This window comes from Pseudorasbora parva, chromosome 20 (genome assembly GCF_024679245.1).
Source record: "Pseudorasbora parva isolate DD20220531a chromosome 20, ASM2467924v1, whole genome shotgun sequence".
In the NCBI taxonomy this organism is placed as follows: domain Eukaryota; kingdom Metazoa; phylum Chordata; class Actinopteri; order Cypriniformes; family Gobionidae; genus Pseudorasbora; species Pseudorasbora parva.
In genome coordinates this window covers 3389707-3408169 of record NC_090191.1, presented here as the reverse complement: position 1 = coordinate 3408169, position 18463 = coordinate 3389707, and the positions used below count along the sequence as shown (strand labels likewise).

At 41.9% G+C, this 18463-nt stretch overlaps 1 protein-coding gene across 3 annotated transcripts; it reads right to left on the bottom strand.

The window, feature by feature from the left end:
* Window positions 1-115: 115 nt before the first annotated feature.
* On the bottom strand, window positions 116-18059 carry LOC137049236 (E3 ubiquitin/ISG15 ligase TRIM25-like). 3 transcript variants are annotated; one of them, XM_067427724.1, is made up of 6 exons: window positions 17396-18053; window positions 16681-16776; window positions 16361-16594; window positions 9904-10063; window positions 9703-9750; window positions 116-292 (listed from the first exon to the last, which is right to left on the bottom strand). In XM_067427724.1, exons 1-6 carry the CDS (start codon window positions 17972-17974, stop codon window positions 213-215), a joined length of 1197 nt encoding a protein of 398 aa, XP_067283825.1. In that variant the 5' UTR covers window positions 17975-18053; the 3' UTR covers window positions 116-212. The 3 variants fall into 3 exon arrangements, with proteins under 3 accessions (XP_067283825.1, XP_067283826.1, XP_067283824.1); XM_067427725.1 differs by lacking the exon at window positions 116-292 and adding an exon at window positions 319-338 and having other exon boundaries at window positions 17396-18052; XM_067427723.1 differs by lacking the exon at window positions 116-292 and adding an exon at window positions 7505-8133 and having other exon boundaries at window positions 17396-18059.
* Window positions 18060-18463: the final 404 nt, after the last annotated feature.

Below are 18463 nucleotides of genomic sequence, written 5' to 3'. Positions count from 1 at the left end.
CTGGACTGAGTATGCCCAGAACTCCTGGATTCAGTTCCTCACCTGGACTGAGTATGCCCAGAACTCCTGGATTCAGTTCCTCACCTGGACTGAGTATGCCCAGAACTCCCTCAACTGGTCATCCACCGGCCTGACCCCGTTCCAGTGTGTTCTCTGTCACCAGTTCTTATGATCTGGGGAACCTTCAGATATTCCAGCTGTGGATTTCTGGATCAGGGAGAGCAAGAGTCTGGGACGAAGCACACCATCGTCTTCAACGGCAGTGTGTAACGTCCAACGGTCCGAAGCCAACCTACCGACCCGGGAATAAGGTGTAGCTCTCAACAAGGTAAATCAAGCTGCAAAAGACATATCACCATCACATGATACCATCACCATCCTCCGTCAAGTAAACCCAGTCATATATGAACTGCAACTCTCATTGAATTCACTCAATATTCACATCTAACCTCACCATCCCTCTTTACTTTCCATTAAATTTTTGGGATTAACACTCTTTGCATGCAGGATGGTGTTACAATCTGTATTCATGAAGACAACCGTATTAGTTTTTATAAATAGTAATATCCAGAGATGGGGACTCGAGTTTGAGACTCGGACTCGAGTGCGACTTAAGTCGCACATACAGTTACTTCAGACTCGACTTGAGACTCGTCCTCGAAAGACTTCAGACTCGACTCGGACTCGAGCTGCGGGACTCGTGAACAATATTTATTTTTAGTAGGGCAGTCAAAATTAACGCATTTTAACGGCACTAATTTTATTAACGCAGTGCACATTTTCTGTTTGATCTGTGGCCAGTAGTTGGAGAAATTGACATCAGCCATAGACGTAGGCTAGTAATGCAGCAGTAGCAAACATTAATAGGGGAAGAAAAGGGTTAACAATAACATTACTCTGAAAAGTGCAGTTATAGCCTACATAAGATACCATATTTTCTACTTAACTTTTATTAGACTCCAGATCGAAAAGTGCGTTTTTGACTGAGCGCATTCTCTGCCTGCCGAGCGCGATGGACTGAAGCTGGAGGTAAATCATTAACACCATCACTGCTTATACTACATGTGTTTTATTGAACTAAATACATTAAATCGGCTAAAATGAATACGCAGGTTAGTTTTCTGAACAAGAGCGCTCCCAAGTCGGTGTTACTCACACTGTTCGCGTGAATCGCGGCACAGTTCAGCGCAGCTCTTAAAGGGGCCACGCTCTATTCCTACTCATGGAATATGGACCTCCTCCAAGTATGTTGTGGTGCTGGTGCTCTCACAGGTCCGCATTATCATTATAATTCAGCGACAGACAAGGGAGTCCTTTTTCTTCAGAACCTAAATTTTTGGTCTGTACTGTATAGGTTACTGTGCATTTATGCTAAGGCAAAATGCAGATATTATCTTAAAGGTAAAGCATTCTTTTTGTTTTTGTCATGTTGCAATACCCTGTTTACAGTTATATAACAAAATCAAAGCTGATACGGTATGTTAATAGAGATAGGTGTCAAAATAACATATTACATGCTTTGAATTCCTATAGCTTTGCAGTGTTCTACACAGCCTGGATGGGTCGCCATACGTGATGCAACACTTAAGAGACTTATTATAATAAATAGACTTGACTTGGACTCAAGCCTAGAGACTTGAGACTTGACTTGGACTCAAGCCCAGAGACTTGACTTGGTCTCGAGCCCAGAGACTTGAGACTTGGACTCGAGCCCAGAGACTTGTGAGCATCTCTGGAAATATCTAAAATGTCTCTACTCCAGTGGTCCCTTCTCTGGTGATCTCTGCTCCGGTGGTCTCTGTTCTGGTGGTGTCTGCTCCAGTGGTCCCTTCTGCCGGTGGTCCCTTCTCTGGTGGTCACTGTTCGGGTGGTCCCTGTTCCAGTGGTCCCTGCCCCGGTAGTCTCTGCTGCTGCGGTGCCTGCTGCTGTGGTCCCTGCCCCGGTGGTCCCTTCTCTGGTGATCTCTGCTCGGGTGGTCTCTGCTCCAGTGGTCCCTTCTCTGGTGATCTCTGCTCCGGTGGTCATTGCTCGGGTGGTCCCTGCCCCGGTGGTCCCTTCTCTGGTGATCTCTGCTCCGGTGGTCACTGCTCGGGTGGTCTCTGCTCCAGTGGTCCCTTCTCTGGTGATCTCTGCTCGGGTGGTCTCTGCTCCAGTGGTCCCTGCCCCGGTGGTCTCTGCTACGGCAGTCCCTATTCCAGTGGTTTCAATCACAGAGACGTCACAGATATTGATGCCATCCCAGACGCGCTGCCCAGGCATCTTTCTCTGCCTGCTCTCTCCCCAGGAGCTGTGCTCTGCCCACGCCGCACTGGCCTCCCGAACTCTAAATTCCTCCCTGGTCTGTCATTCCTATCCCTCCTGTTCCGCCCTGGGTCTACCCCGCCATCCCGCCCCTGGGTCTACCTCAGCTCCAATTCCCTCCTGGACCTTATAGGAATGTCTGGTAGCCATTCCATTTAAGGGAATTTATGTCACGATTCCAGCTCTGGGTCTTTTGTTTTGTATGGACATTTATGTTGAAATGCTTTCTATTTTCATTGTTTCTATGTTCTTTTCCTGTTTGGTTTCTCTGTCTCCTTGTCTTATCAGTTGTTATGGTTACCTTCATCGTACACACCTGCAGTCTATCTACTCAATGTTTTGTGTATTTATGGTCTTGGTTTTCATGTAGGGTTTGCTAGTCGTTAATTGTAAGTTATGTTCTGACCTGCGTTTACTGTTCTCTGGTATGGATCATGTTTGTGTTCTGTTTCTGATGTCCCTGTACTCTTCTGAGGGGTCCTGGAATTAAATGTGTGCATGCAAATGGATTCTCTCTCAGCTTCTTTTCTCAGTGATCCGTTACAGATAGTTAGTAAACTAAATGGTAAACGTATTTGGTGTGCTGTCCGGGGAGAGGGCTCTGAGCTCGGTAACTGGCCCAAACACAAGAGTATCCCCCCATAAATGCAAAAATTAGCTTCAGACAACAGCCAGGAATTATCCCCCCCAAAATATATAAATGATGAGGCTGATGTTGTGGTGTTTTGCAAGGAGACAGTTGATTGCTGGATTGGGAGCTTTCGCTCTATATACGATAGATGTTCAATATTCACTGTAATCGGATGGGTAGGTAACCACTGATAATGTGTGCATCTAGTTATTATTGTAGAATGGGAAGGCTTTGCGGCATCCAACCGGAGTTCAGTACTCACTGCGATCAGACGGGTAAGCTTTGCTGATGATGTGGATATTTTGTTATTTTAGATTGGGAAGGCTTTTGCGGCGTCCAACTGGAGTTCAATATTCGCTGCAATCGGACGGGTAAGTCTCCGCTGATGATGATGTGGACGATTTTGTTATTTTATATTAGGAGGGCTTTTTGCGGCATCCGACGGGAGTTCAATACTCACTGCAATCGGACAGGTAATCCACGCTGTTGGTGTGGATGTTCGTTATTTTAGATTAGGAAGGCTTTTGCGGCGTCCAAAGGGAGTTCAATACTCACTGCTATCGGAAAGGTCAGTCCCTGCTGATGATGAGGTGGTCAATTTGGTTCTTTTATATTGGGAGGGCTTCTTGTGGCATCTGACAGGAGTTCAATATTCACTGCGATCGGACAGGTACGCCTCCGCTAATGCAGACAAGAAGACGTTTAGCTGTTACCGCTTGGGAGGGCTCTCGACCCATTCGACAGGAGTTCAATACTCACAGCGATCGAATGGGTAAGCCCGGGAATCAAATGAGTTAGTGTTTAGCTGATAAGGGTTTGGTGTGCTTTTTGATGTGGAAGCGGTCAACCAAGATTGAATGTAGCTTTTGAAAGCTTCAGGTGGCCAGCGACCAAGAGCTTGGGGTATCGAAAGGATGGGAGATTATCACAAATCATATTTTGTGAGGGAATGCCTTTGAGACCTGGGTCAAAACCAGCTTGAGGCCAGACAGCAAATATTTGGTAAATTCAGGATCAGGGTGCTGAGACAGTTCTGATGTCAAATGTAAAATATTCACAGGAGTCTTTAAAAAAATGTATTGGTGTGTTTCTTAACAAGGCATGAGCGCCACCACAATAATTAAAAAATGTTTTTTTAATTTCCTTTAAAACTGGCAGATAATAATAATAATAATAATAGATTTTATTTATAATGCACTTATAACAACAAAAATGAATAACAAGTAAAAATATAGAATACTACAAACAATCAACCAACACAGAAAACAGAACAGAAAGAGCTGATGGTGAACAGAAACAGAGTTGATGGTGAACAGAAAACAGAACTGATGGTGAACAGAAACAGAGCTGATGGTGAACAGAAGCAGAGCTGATGGTGAACAGAAGCAGAGCTGATGGTGAACAGAAACAGAGCTGATGGTGAACAGAAAACAGCTGATGGTGAACAGAAACAGAGCTGATGGTGAACAGAAACAGAGCTGATGGTGAACAGAAACAGAGCTGATGGTGAACAGAAAACAGCTGATGGTGGACAGAAGCAGAGCTGATGGTGAACAGAAAACAGCTGATGGTGGAAGTCTCTGTTAGCTCCGCAGCACACTGTTGTCCACTCCATGTTTTAATTTTCTCCCAGCGGCAGTGTCCTGATGACATCGCCGAGGCACGACAGCTGAAGACCAGATGATGGGTCTTCATGACGATTCAAACGATGGGGATCACCGCAGCACCATGCAGGAGGCAGAAAATTTTTCCGGGCACTTCTGTGGACACACCGGGGCCGGCGCAGATGTCCAAGCCGCTCCACGGCCGCAATGCAGGACGGAACAGCGGCGCAGCCGAGAAGCGGAACATCCCAACATCATGCCGGACGCCGATTACGATGGCCCGGATGACGCTAGCCCGGTGCAAACTTCAGCCACCATGCAGCTTAAGCCCAAGGGAGACCACCAGTGAGCAGTCGCGGCGAGAAACATCAAATGTCCTCCAAACCAGAACCAACCGCAGCAATTAAAACATAAACACTAGAGAAGCGGTGGAAAACGGCGAAACGACGAACAAAGTCCTCTCAGTGGCTGCCAGCAATCAGCAACAGCCCCAATTGTAGCTCTGACTGTTAGACTAGTCACAAACATAAGAAAATAAAATAAAATCTAAATCTAATAGTACATTAACATGATTTGTGGGTGGAGAAGCGGCGAACAGACAACGCCAGCGTCCTCTCCCCCACGTATGATGTCATCAATATATCAGAAGATTTTTGTACAAAAAGCATTAATATATCAATGAAGACAAACTCTTTCTCCCAAAAACGCAACCTGTTGGGAGAAGTTATCTTCAAACACAAAACCCTAATGTTTCAAAGTCAGGATAGATTCTGCTGGAAAACTCTCATCCATTAATCCAGATGGTAAATAATATCAGAGCAAAAGCTGTTGTAAAAGAAATGACTAACTTTTGTTCAAAATTTGGATGACCTAAAGTCATAACATACAGATCAAGAGTCTGATTTGACCTCTTCTCACAGGTTCTTCATGAGCTCAGGCTGAAACATCAGTTATCGAGCGCCTACCATCCGGAGTCCAAAGGTACGCCGGAACGTTTTCAGCAGACTCTTAAGATCATGTTGTGAGTGTACTGTGTTGAAACCAGTCGAGACTGAGATGAGGGGTTTACAGAAATCATTAGGCTTTAGTCCCATCGATCTGGTGTTCGGTCATATTGTGTGCTGACTTCCGTAAAGGAAGAAATTTCGGTAATGGAAGAAATTTCCTCACCCCTGTCCGTACGTGATTATGTGAGTCAAGTTCAAAAGCGATTGTGCCGTGCCTTAGAAATTGCTAAGAAAAACTTGGCCGTGGCTCAAACGAAAGTTAAAAGAAATTTGCCAATTTTCTGGTCCCTACATAATTGACAAAAAATATATATTTTTTGTCAAAAATATTTATTGTAAAAATATATATTTCTTCAACAATTATGGTGATGTTGATCAGAGTATTTCCTTAATTATTATCCAACTATTTATCTCAAACTACAGTGCTGTTCCATGATAAAAGACGGCCTTAAACTGTATCCACATCATGTGAAAAGCTGCAGTCTGTAACTTTTGGCGCTCTAGCAGTTAATAAGCAGAACAGCATGCGTCTTTTGGAAGAACATTGTAGCTGGAGCTCTTTCTCTGTTCATATCTATGATGAGTCGTGCAGGTACTGGGCTAATCCCTGCCACCATTTTAGTGCATTCCACTTCATGAAGTGGACAAACCCTCGTCCCCTCGATTTCGACAGAGGGAGCGAGTCTACTCTTGATGTACACTTCAAGCAACTTTATATACCACAATTCAACTTTGTGACATCACAGCAGATTGTGCTTAACGTAAGTGTATGATCTAATAATTATTTTCACAATTAATCCCATAATACTTGTAACTAACTACCTTATGTTCACAGTCAAAGAATATTGATGTTTTTTCATTTGTGTAATTTTAGCTCATAGGATTTTATATATTTTCTCAAACAACTTATAAGCATATAGAATGGTGCATAAAACAGATCCATAAGTGAAAAGAGGGTTTGAATAATAAATGACTCCACAGTGATTTCCAATTGATCAAGGGCTTAGTGCTTTCCATTTAAACCTTATTTGTGAGTTCCACCAGTAGTGGCCACTCGTGTAGCATAAGCAACCAAGCACATCCGAGCCCACGAGATGAAGGGAAGTTAGAGAGTGAAGGGCATACAAATTTGGAGTTGAACGTAGCCCAAGTACGCACTAACTTTCTTACTATAGAGCCACACAGCCGTAGTGGTTCCCTTTTTTACTCTAAGGCCCTCCTCCTCTCCGAATCTATACTGCAAGCCTGTGTTCAAGCAGAAATACAATGTTATAGTGATCAGTGAGTCTAGAGCTCATATAAACGGAACTCAACTTTTTTGTCCCTATGTCTCCTACTTTGTGTCGGTTGCATTCAATTATACATATCAATATATTTTATATATCATTTTTATCTGTTTTATTTAAAAAGCATTAAATCATCATCAGTAGGCATATACAGAAGTCATAAATCATTAAGGCTAAGGCTAATTTATTTGTTGAAACTTGGAAGCCATAAAAACAATATTTCCCATTATACAACATACAATATTAACACTGCAAATTAAGATTATTTTACGGATATGAGTGTAATTATGAACGCATTATAAGTAGAATTTCTTTTCAGTGTATTCTCATTCACACTGCAAACAATGCTTTTCTTAGTATTTTTGTCTTGTTTCTAGTCAAAATATCTAAAAATTCTTATATTAGGAAATATTTACTAGACAAGTAAAAATTATTTTCTTGTTTTGGCAAAAAATAACTCAATATTAAGAGTTTTTGCTTAAAATAAGCACAATAATCTGCCAATGGGGTAAAAAAAAAATATTATTTTCTGTTTGAATTGAGATTATTTTCCTTACCCCATTGACAGATTATTTTTCTTATTTTAAGCACAAACTCTTTTAATTTTGAGTTATTTTTCCCAAACCAAGACCATTACTTTTGCTTGTCTAGTAAATACTTCTTGTTTTAAGAATTTTTAGATGTCTGGACTAGAAACAAGACACAATTCTAAGTAAGAAAAGCATTTTTTGCAGTGCATCAACACAGTTTCACTGTTGATCCATAATAAACAGTAAACCCAGGATAGAGTGTGTGTGTGAATGTGGTCTGGAGTGTGTGGATGAGGCTCATTGTGTCTCCAGAGACGCTGTAGAAGGACAGAGTTCCTGCTCTGGGATCCACACACACTCCTACTCTACGGCTGAAGGGCTTTAAAAATAGAAATGTCTCTATTATACCTCTGATCGGCTTTACAGGGAGTTCAGTGAGTGTGTTATTGTGTGTGAATGAGTAACTGGAGGAAGAGCAAAGCAAACACCAGGACTGTTCATTACATCCAAACTCACACTCATCACCCCATCCCTTCCTCCTGATGCTCTTATATGACACTGATATACACACATCATCACCACTCCACTCAATCTCCCAGTAGCAGCGTCCACACACACACTCTCCACACAACACCTGAGCATTATATCCATCAAATCTGTCTGGATGATCAGGATACAGCTGCTCTATTTCAGTGCCAGTAATCACTTGGTTCCCCTCAGACAGTCGGAGGCGTTTATTCGCTGTGTTCGGATCTAAAGTAAATTTTTGGGAAACTGGTGAAGAGAAAACATCAGAATCAGGAATTATGAATCTGATCTTATAATGTAGCTGAACTCTTCATGTTCAATATACAGTGGGTACGGAAAGTATTCAGACACCCTTAAATGTTTCAGTCTTTGTTATATTGCAGCCATTTGCTAAAATCATTTAAGTTCATTTTTTTCTCATTAATGTACACACAGCACCCCATATTGACAGAAAAACACAGAATTGTTGACTGATTTATTAAAAAAGATACTGAAATATCACATGGTCCTAAGCATTCAGACCCTTTGCTGTGACACTCATATATTTAACTCGGGTGCTGCCCATTTCTTCTGATCATCCTTGAGATGGTTCTACACCTTCATTTGAGTCCAGCTGTGTTTGATTATACTGATTGGACTTGATTGGGAAAGCCACACACCTGTCTATATAAGACCTTACAGCTCAGTGCATGTCAGAGCAAATGAGAATCATGAGATCTGGCCAAAGTTACACACAAAAAAAATTCTGCTGCACTCAAGGTTCCTAAGAGCACATTGGCCTCAACAATCCGGGGGTTTATGGCAGAATGTCCCGACGAAAGCCTCTCCTCAGTGCAAGACACATGAAAGCCCACATGGAGCTTGCTAAAAAAAAACACCAGAAGGACTCCAAGATGGTGAGAAATAAGATTTTCTGGTCTGATGAGACCAAGATAGAACATTTTGGCCTTAATTCTAAGCGGTATGTGTGGAGAAAACCAGGCACTGCTCATCACCTATACAATAGAGTCCCAACAGTGAAGCATGGTGGTGGCAGCATCATGCTGTGGGGGTGTTTTTCAGCTGCAGGGAAAGGACGACTGGTTGCAATCGAGGGAAAGATAAATGAGGCCTAGTATAGAGATATCCTGGACAAAAATCTTCTCCAGAGTGCTCAAGGCCTCAGACTGGGCCGAAGGTTCATCTTTCAACAAGACAATGACTCTAAGCACACAGCTAAAATAACAAAGGAGTGGCTTCACAACAACTCTGTGACTGTTCTTGAATGGCCCAGCCAGAGCCCTGACTGAAACCAAATTGAGCATCTCTTGAAAGACCTGAAAATGGCTGTCCACCAACGTTTCCCATCCAACCTGACAGAACTGGAGAGGATCTGCAAGGAGGAATGGCAGAGGATCCTCAAATCCAGGTGTGAAAAACTTCTTGCATCTTCCCCAAAAAGACTCATGGCTGTATAAGATCAAAAGGGTGCTTCTACTAAATACTGAGCAAAGGGTCTGAATACTTAGGACCATGTGATATTTCAGTTTTTCTTTTTTAATAAATCAACAAAAATGTCAACAACTGCTGTGTGAACATTAATGAGAAAAAAAGAACTTAAATGATTACCAAATGGCTGCAATATAGCAGAGTGAAAAATGTAAGGGAGTCTGAATAATTTCCGTACACACTGTATCAGCAGTGTTACCAGATATCCTGTGCAAATCATTCCCATTATCAACTCTAAAGCTCTTCTGTCATGTTTTCTTTCTCCTTCTACAGGAAGAACATGAACACACACAGTGAGTTCTTCTGCTTGTTTTCTCAGTGACTTACATTTTAGGATGTCGTCTCTGGTCCTGGGAACAATGTTGGTGAAAGTGACTGTGGAAATCAACAGACATGAAGAGTGTGATCATCATGTCAAGAGAAAATGATCCCTGCATCCGTTCCTAAGACATTTCTAATATGATCTTCTACATGATATGAGATGATGGAGGATGATTTCTGAGAGCAGATGAATCTCCAGGACTTTACCTCTGTCAGAGATCTTCTTCAGCTCCTCTTTGCAGAAATCCTCCAGTTTGTCCTTCAGCTGACGGACAGATTCTGTCACTCCATCAAAAGAGGAGAGAGAACTGAAGGGATTGTCATTGACGTCTGTAGATTCAGGAGGAGCTGAGAGAGACTGGAAACTCTACAGGAAACAGAAATCAAAGCTCATCACCTCCACACTTCAGCCAATAACCTGCACTACTGTCAGATTTGATCTTTAGTAACGCTCCTCAATCCAGCACTTTCACAGCCTCAGCTTCAGCCTTCTCATATTCATTATATCACATTAGAGTTAAAAGTTCTAGCGTTTGACACTTAAGATCAATATTAGCATATAGTCCAGGTGATATGTACAAAATATGAGGTGATGTTCCAAGTTTTCATAAAAACATAAAACTTGGTGAACTTGTACAGTTTGGGACCCTGAACATTTTCAGAAATGGAACTATTGCAATACGCCTCGTACTGGCCATTTTGCCTGTCTGGTTTTTCATCTTATCTCCTGAACTTAACGTTTGATGTCTACACCTATGTTTTGATGGAAAGGTGTTACAATGATTCCATATAAAACATCATAAACTAATCATAATTAATGGTGAATTCAGTGACATGAGAAGGATATCTGAGAACCTAGGCTTGACTTTATAATATCATGTCTGTTGCGTGCATTATATGTGTGATGCCTTGCCAGGTAAGGGAGCTAATAGTCGAGGATATACTGTAAACATGGTGACTAAATCCAGTTGTTAATGACCTACATAACGTTCAGTCAAACTTATTACATGGTCCCTGAAGTATCAAATTCAAGCCCATTATGGAAGGACTAAAGCCACCATAACTACTGTATGTGAAAGGCAACACCGGAGAACTGGAAAAAATGGAGAAAAAAAAATTAAAACTGCAGGCTTTTGGGAGGCTATATTTTGCGCATCATAACCCATTGCTGCTCAAAACAAAGTCAAGTCAAGTCAACTTTATTTTTATAGCGCTGTTACAATTACGATTGTTTCAAAGCAGCTTCACAGTGTTAAACAGGAAAATATTGCAACAAAATTTGATTTGGCTGTACAGTCGTTCTGGAGAAAGCGGAGATATCACGTAGCGACAATGTGGGCAGATCAGTGATATATTTGATACAGTTAATTTAGTAATTAATTTTATTTGGATATTTAGTTGAAGACTTAGATAACAAAAAATTGTGAAATTTTAGTAAGCAAGCCAAGCCAAAGGCAACAGTGGCAAGGAACCAAAAATCCATCAAGGCATGATGGAGAAAAATAAACCATAACTGGCTAAACCGACCATCTGCTAGCTGTCTCACGTCACCAAAGTCAGATTAATCCCAGCACATAGAGACTATTTCACCTAGATATTATCACATTTATATATATATATATATATAAATCCACTTCGCGTCGGGGTCCTGATCACTCTGTCGGGGTTTATTCTGCGATAACAACCGGCTGGGTGTACATTATCCCTTACATAAGGTATACATTAATTCCAAATGAAGTTGTGGCTTCGAAAGCCCAGCAGATTATAAACTGAAATTTTGATAATTATAAGGGGTGCCAAAACCTTTGCATAAAACTGTCTCATTAGGAATAATAGCATTAGTTCCCTTTCAGTCAGTACACTCCAAATTACATCAGTACTGACGAAACGGGGGTTTCGCTTAGAGACCAGCTGCCTTCGATCTCAATCAAAATTATCCAATGGCATGAAAATGTCATGGGTCTGAGGAATTTGCATAATGCAACTCCGCCCCACCGCGTGGGTATAAACGGCGTTGCATTTCAGTCACGCATTTATGTTTCTGCTTCGGAGCCGAGTTCTACTTGCCTTCCTGAGCGTTTATATCTCTGCAAGACGAGTGTTTTCCCAGAGTGTTGGTGATACGGCGCATTCCAGCAAGTTCTGCATTCCTGTCAATCTGTGCAGTGGTCTGTGCAAGTGTGCGCGTTCTTCCTGGACGTCTCCACACTCTGCTTGAGTAAAACTCCTCTAAAAGAGCTGTACGCGGCGCATCTTTTTAAAGATGTCTCGCCTGGGCTCCGTTCCTGGGTCCGGTCGGCAGGTTAGTCCGTCTGACGTGCTCTTTGGTGTGGGCCAACCTGACGAACATTCCTCGGGCCATAGTGTTACCAGATGAGGGTGCTGGTGTTTCCTGTCCTGGGCCCAGCATTTCGTTTCATGTCGATCGCCGCGTCACAAAGTGGACTGGATTCCTCCGGAGATGAGGATTCCGCAGTGCTGCCTACCTCGGGAGTGTCAGCATTGCCAGAGTCTGAAACGGAGCTGACAACCATGCTAACCCGGGCGGCCGAGAGCATCTGGGTTGAGTGGAACCCTCCGCCATATCCTGAGTGCTCGAGTCTGGACGATTGGTATCTGGGGGCGGCCCGTGTCGACCGCACCCGTCAGCCCCCAGTGCCCTTCTTCCCAGAGGAGCATGAAGAGGTGCTGAAGTCATGGACATCCCTGATTTCTTTTCGCGAACACTCGGCAGCCGCTTCCGCCTTCACTGCTCTCGGTAGCGGCGTGGTGAAAGGGTCCACTGGGGTTCCCCCCGTCGAGCGCTCTGTTGCAATGCAGCTGTGTCTCCAGAGTGCATCGCCATGGCAACCCAAAGCACCCGTCCAAGGCCTGTAGGTTCTCATCCACAATGGTGGGCAAGGCCTATAAGGCTGCGGGCCAGGCCGAGTCTGCTCTGCATGCTATGGCCATCCTTCAGGTCCATCAGGCCAAGGTGCTCAGAGACATACACTGTATCTTTCACCCACAGAAAACATTTGGCGCATCATAAAGAGGAAGAAGTGACAAAGAAGACCTAAGACAGTTGAGCAACTAGAAGCCTGTATTAGACAAGAATGGGACAACATTCATATTCCTAAACTTGAGCAACTTGTCTTCTCCCCAGACGTTTGCAGACTGTTATAAAAACAAGTAAACATGGCCTTGTCCCAACTTTTTTGAGATGTGTTGATGCCATGAAATTTAAAATCAACTTATTTTTCCCTTAAAATTATCATTTTTCTCTGTTTAAACATTTGATATGTCATCTATGTTGTATTCTGAAAAAAATATTGAAATTCACATCAATGCATTCTGTTTTTATTCACAATTTGTACAGCGTTCCAAATTTTTTGGAATCGGTTTGTAGAATTACTAAATAATAATTTAATAGGCTTGGATTTTGGCTAATTTAACTTTTAATAAAGTATTGAACAAATAATAGGCTACAGTTGGATTATTAAAGGAAATATTTCAGCATTTCTCATATTATTCTAAGTATGGTCCATTGATCTTTAATTAAACACATTGGCCCTCATTTATCAAAAGTGCGTACACCAAATTTCCAGCCTACACCCAAACCCACGGTGACTTTGAGATTTATCAATATGTACGTTGGCGTACGGCATGCTCAAATCCTACGCCAGCTCAGGAGGTGGTGTCCGCACGTTTGAACAATTCCTAACACCACAAAACGCACTGACAAAGATATGCTATATTATGACCCACTGTATAAATAAAACAACATAGTAATTATAAAATTCAGTGTTTATTTTTGTGCAACATGGACTTTTAGTTTAATTTGTGTGACTATACCAAAGCGTTTGATTTGTAGGCCTGTATTCCTCCAGCTGCGAGCCTGTGCGCTTAACCTGACGGTTCAGGGTTAGGCCCGGCAGCTGCGCACGGACTGGGACTAAATAATTCAGACTGACAACCTAATAAAAATTACATTCTTCTTCTTCTAAATAACAATAAGCGTCATTAAAGGTGGGGTAAGTCTTATTTCAAAACCGTTTTAGAAAAAGGACACAGGCCGAGTGGAATAACAAACTTGTAGCCAATCAGCAGGTAAGGGGCGTGTCTACTATTGATGGTGAGAAGAGCGCTCGCTCTCGCTCTGTGCACGTCATTATTCAAAACACACGAGTCACACAGGACGGACATTAGCCGAGAACTAGCCTAATATTTGCTGCTTGACTATGCTCGTGTGTCATGTTCACTTGTTAGTCCAATTGCGATCGTATTGTGTCTCACTACAGCAATGATAAAGACCCGTTCATTTCCACACCGTATGGAGCATCTAAATCTCCTCACTGTGCTTCAAGCATCAGCTCACACAATGTCTCCGACAAGTAAGACACTATACTCATAATATATGTTTGCTTACTCTTTTCATGATCTATATAACCCTTATCCAGTCATAATTGTAATATGTCGTTAGCTGGACTGTCGGCTCATGCAATAAAGTTGTTCATGAGAACAGTTTGTGATTTTATGATCGCTATGACTCTAATCTTGTCATAATTGTAATATGTCGTTAGCTGGACCGTGTGCTTGTGTACTATCGAGTTGTTCATGAGAACGGTTTGTGTGTGTTTTTGTGATTGCTGTAACTAATCTGGTCATAATTGTAATATGTTCGTTAATTGGACTGTCTTGCTCGTGTACAATCGAGTTGTTCACAAGAACGGTTTGTGTTTTTGTGATAGAAGGGATGACTTTTTCATTGAATAGTCAACCTGGATTAGATATACAGAGATTCTGCCATAGTCGTTGCCTCTGGGTTTACGTATGTGTGGGGCGGCGCTTTCACAATAGGGGCGAGACACTTTTAGGGGTAGGGGCGTGTTTGGTTTGGTGATTTGAAATACCAACAACGGTTACCAGATAGCACTTACCCCACCTTTAATAATAAAAATCATAATAATAATAAAAGAAGAATCTTACAAATTGTCATCCAATTATTAATGTGAATGAATTGTACTCCACTAGGCATGTGCCGATATTAATTTTTCATGTTGCGGTTAATTGCTGAAGCTTTCATAACGGTATACGATATTATCACGATATTGAAATAAGTTGCAAAAAAAGTGTTGTCATAGCGTAACAGCTTTAAGAACTATTTTTGTAATAACGAAAATAACTGAATGTTTAAATACAATAATAAAATGCACCAGAAATATATACAGCTCTGGAAAAAATTAAGAGAAATCAATGTTAAGTGGTCTCTTAATTTTTTCCATAGCTGTAAAAGTACAATTTTCAAACAGATTAAAGTGCAAAAGAATTAGGCTATAAAGAACAACAGGTAACAAATTAATATAAGGTCTCATTATTTAATGCATTAACTCAGATTGAGCAATAGCTACATTTGGTACAGAAAGTATAATGTTTTTGGTAATGTTAGTTAAGAAATACTGATCATTGTTAGTTTATCTTAGGTCCATTAAAAAAGTTATTTTGTTATCAAACAGCAACTAAGAAATTAACATTACTTAGAATAATTAATTCTTTATAAGTATTTTTCATTGTCAGTTTGGTAATAATGAATTAACATGTTAACTAATGAAGTCGTATGTCTTTTGGACAAATAACCCAAAAAATTCTAATCATTAGGGCATGTTGTAGTCCAAATTAAAACATATTGTTTAAGTTTGAAAATAAATAGCCTATTAAGTCTTTAAGTATTAATTGCTGAGGCTGTGATGAACTAGCCTAGAAATGTAGACGCACCCAAGCGGCAGCAAATCTAATCTGCCTGCGAGTGTCGTCTAGCAACTCTCAATACCCTTCTGAGCTGTATTCCCCTAACTCTTGCCGGGCCAATCACATCGTGTATAGAGTCGGCGGGCGGGGCCATAATGACGACGGCCGAGTTGCGTTTGCGTGCTTCTAGTAAACACAGAAACTGACGAACAGCGGTCTTTCAAATCAGCTTTGACCGCGACTCTGGAAGACTTGGAGTTGAGCTTTTCTCTGAGAAAAGAACAAAGAACGGCACTGAAGTCATTCTTAAAAAGGCACGATGTGTTCGGAGTTTAGCCGACCGGATACGGCGAGTGTTTAATCTATCAGCGAGCTCTGCTTAACCTTCGTTGCTCTGGTTGGTGTAGCGCTATCCTATCACGTGCAGAGGGAGTTTGAAAGACAACCGTTTATCCCGCCCCTCGGATTGAGCTGTCAATGGTGAGTTTCCAGACCAAACATCTTGATGTGGGTCAGGCTTGTCAGGCTAGTGATGAACAACATTGAGATTACAAAAACGAATGGCTGTTCTAAAAACTCCTTAACTAGCGCAGTTGCTTTTGTTTCCGGGGTTTCCGGGGTAAGCACTGCATTCTGCAGTTCATCAGCGCCCTCTGCTGTCACTGAGTGGCACTTCATAGAGGGGTGTGTTATTCTAATGACAATCATTTTCAGCCACGGCATTTATCAGGGGCAAGTATTGCGTACACCTGGATTGCAGAGGTGCGCACAGCTTCATAAATCAGGCGGTGAGAGGAGTGTAAGCATAATCTTACGCCCACATATACGCCCGTTTCTACGCAAGATTGATAAATGAGGGCCAATGTGTGTAAACGGCTCATTCTGCTCTCATGAAATGTTTCTCTGTGAGTCTCTCGTTCTTCTAGATCTCTGTTACCTGCAGGAAATGGATGTGATCCTGTGTGTGTGAAAGCTGCTCCAGCTCAGCGTCTCTCCTCCTCAGATCATTGATCTCCTGCTCCAGTCGCTCCAGTCGTCCTTCAGCTCGACTCACTGCAGTCTTTTCCTGATCTCTGATCCGCTGTGTGGCCTCAGAGCGGCTTCTCTCAATGGAGCGGATGAGCTCAGTGAAGATCCTCTCACTGTCCTCCACTGCTGTCTGTGCCGAGCGCTGTTAGGACACACATCACAATCACACAGTGGCTTCAGTGAGTCCTGACTGAGACTTCTCAAACTGCTCTTCTTCTCCAGACTCACCTTATGAGCCTCCACAGCCTCTCTCAGCTGCTGAAGATCTTTCTCTCTCTGCTGGATCCTCTGCTGGAACGACCTCTGCGTCTCCTTCAGCTGGTGCTAAAGACAAACCGATGACAGCAGAAACATCACATAAAAAAGGTTTAGATCCTTAGGCTCAGGCCATGCAGAATAATTAAAGGTTTTAATAAGATTTTAATACATCAGAATAAAAGGCTCTATTAAACTGCACCTTCACTTCCCTTTTCCACCTCTTCATTTTCCCTGATATGTCTCGGTCTCAAATCTCTCCTTTGTTTTGTTTTATTTCTTTGCTACTAACCTGTCACTTCACAACAGAAATGTCTCAACATTGTTGCAAAAATAAGTTTTATATAAAATATAAAGTAATAAAATATAAGCATTGTGTTCATATTCTGGGCTCATCTGATTTTGTTTTACATGGAATACTTTATTAATATGATATTTCCTTAGTTTGGTCTGTTTATAACAGTGTCTTATACATTAAGCATTTTTCACGTTAAGCGATTTAATCTGTCGCTGCACAACACAACTGTTTTAACATTGTTGCACATTTTTTTTGTCAAATATAAAACGTTTACTGAGTTTAGTCTGATAATAACACTCTCTTAATACATTAAGCCACATTTGGTGTTTTAGAAGGTCCCTATAAACAGTGTCAGCATTATTTCATCAGTGTGTGGTTTAAAGTTCATACCTGTTTCTCTGTCCTCTGAGCTGCAGCTGATACAGTGTCGTGGTTTTTATGTTCATCCATCATGCACAGCACACATATACACGTCTGATCAGTGCGGCAGAAAACCTCAAGGAGCTTGTCGTGTTTCTGGCAGATCATCTCCTGCAGTCGTCCAGTGGCTTCAGTCACTTTATGTGGCTTACGGGAGTGATAGTCCTCATGACGGTCAAAATGAGTTTGACAGAAAGACTCCAGACACACCAGACAGGACTTGACGGCTTTGTGTTTTCTTCCAGTACAGACGTCACACTGCACATCTCCAGCTCCAGCGTAACAGTCATCAGGAAGTTTAGTCTTCTTCAGTTTGTCCACCACTTCAGCCAGCATGGTGTTTTTAGCTAAAGCAGGTCTTGGACTGAAGGTCTGTCTGCACTGAGGGCAGCTGTAGACTCTCATCTGATCCTCCTGATCCCAGCAGCCCGTAATACAGATCTTACAGTAACTGTGTCCACAGGAAGTTGTCACTGGATCCTTCAGGAGATCCAGACACACTGGACACAGGAACTCATCCTGATCCACTGAAATTCTGGCTTCTGCCATTTTACTGCATGAATACAAAGACACAAACACACAACAGCTCAACTTCACTCCAGTTTCTGTTTTCCTGAAATGTGATTCCTGCTTCCTGGTTCTGTGTTGGAGTGACGTGTACAAAAGTCTGATCATAAAGTCACAGATCATAAAGTGTCCACTAGAGGTCAGTCTCAGACAGACACTCAAAGAATAAGTGACAGAGAATCAGGACAACACCATTAATAACTTCAGTGAAACTGCATCCTAATGATCACATCTATGTAAGTGTTTTAAACTATATAGGAAAAGTTATTTGCCTTGTTTTATAACAGTTCTTGACTAGAATGATCTACAGTGTGTTATTCTCCTCAGATGAACATCTAATGAACTAAAAATCTCTTCAGTCACAGCTTCATCCTTCATTCAGGGGATCCAGGCAAGTTATGTGGCATAGACATTGATTTTATTTAGACGTTCCCTCACATTTACTACGATTGGCACGTAACCAAAGGAATG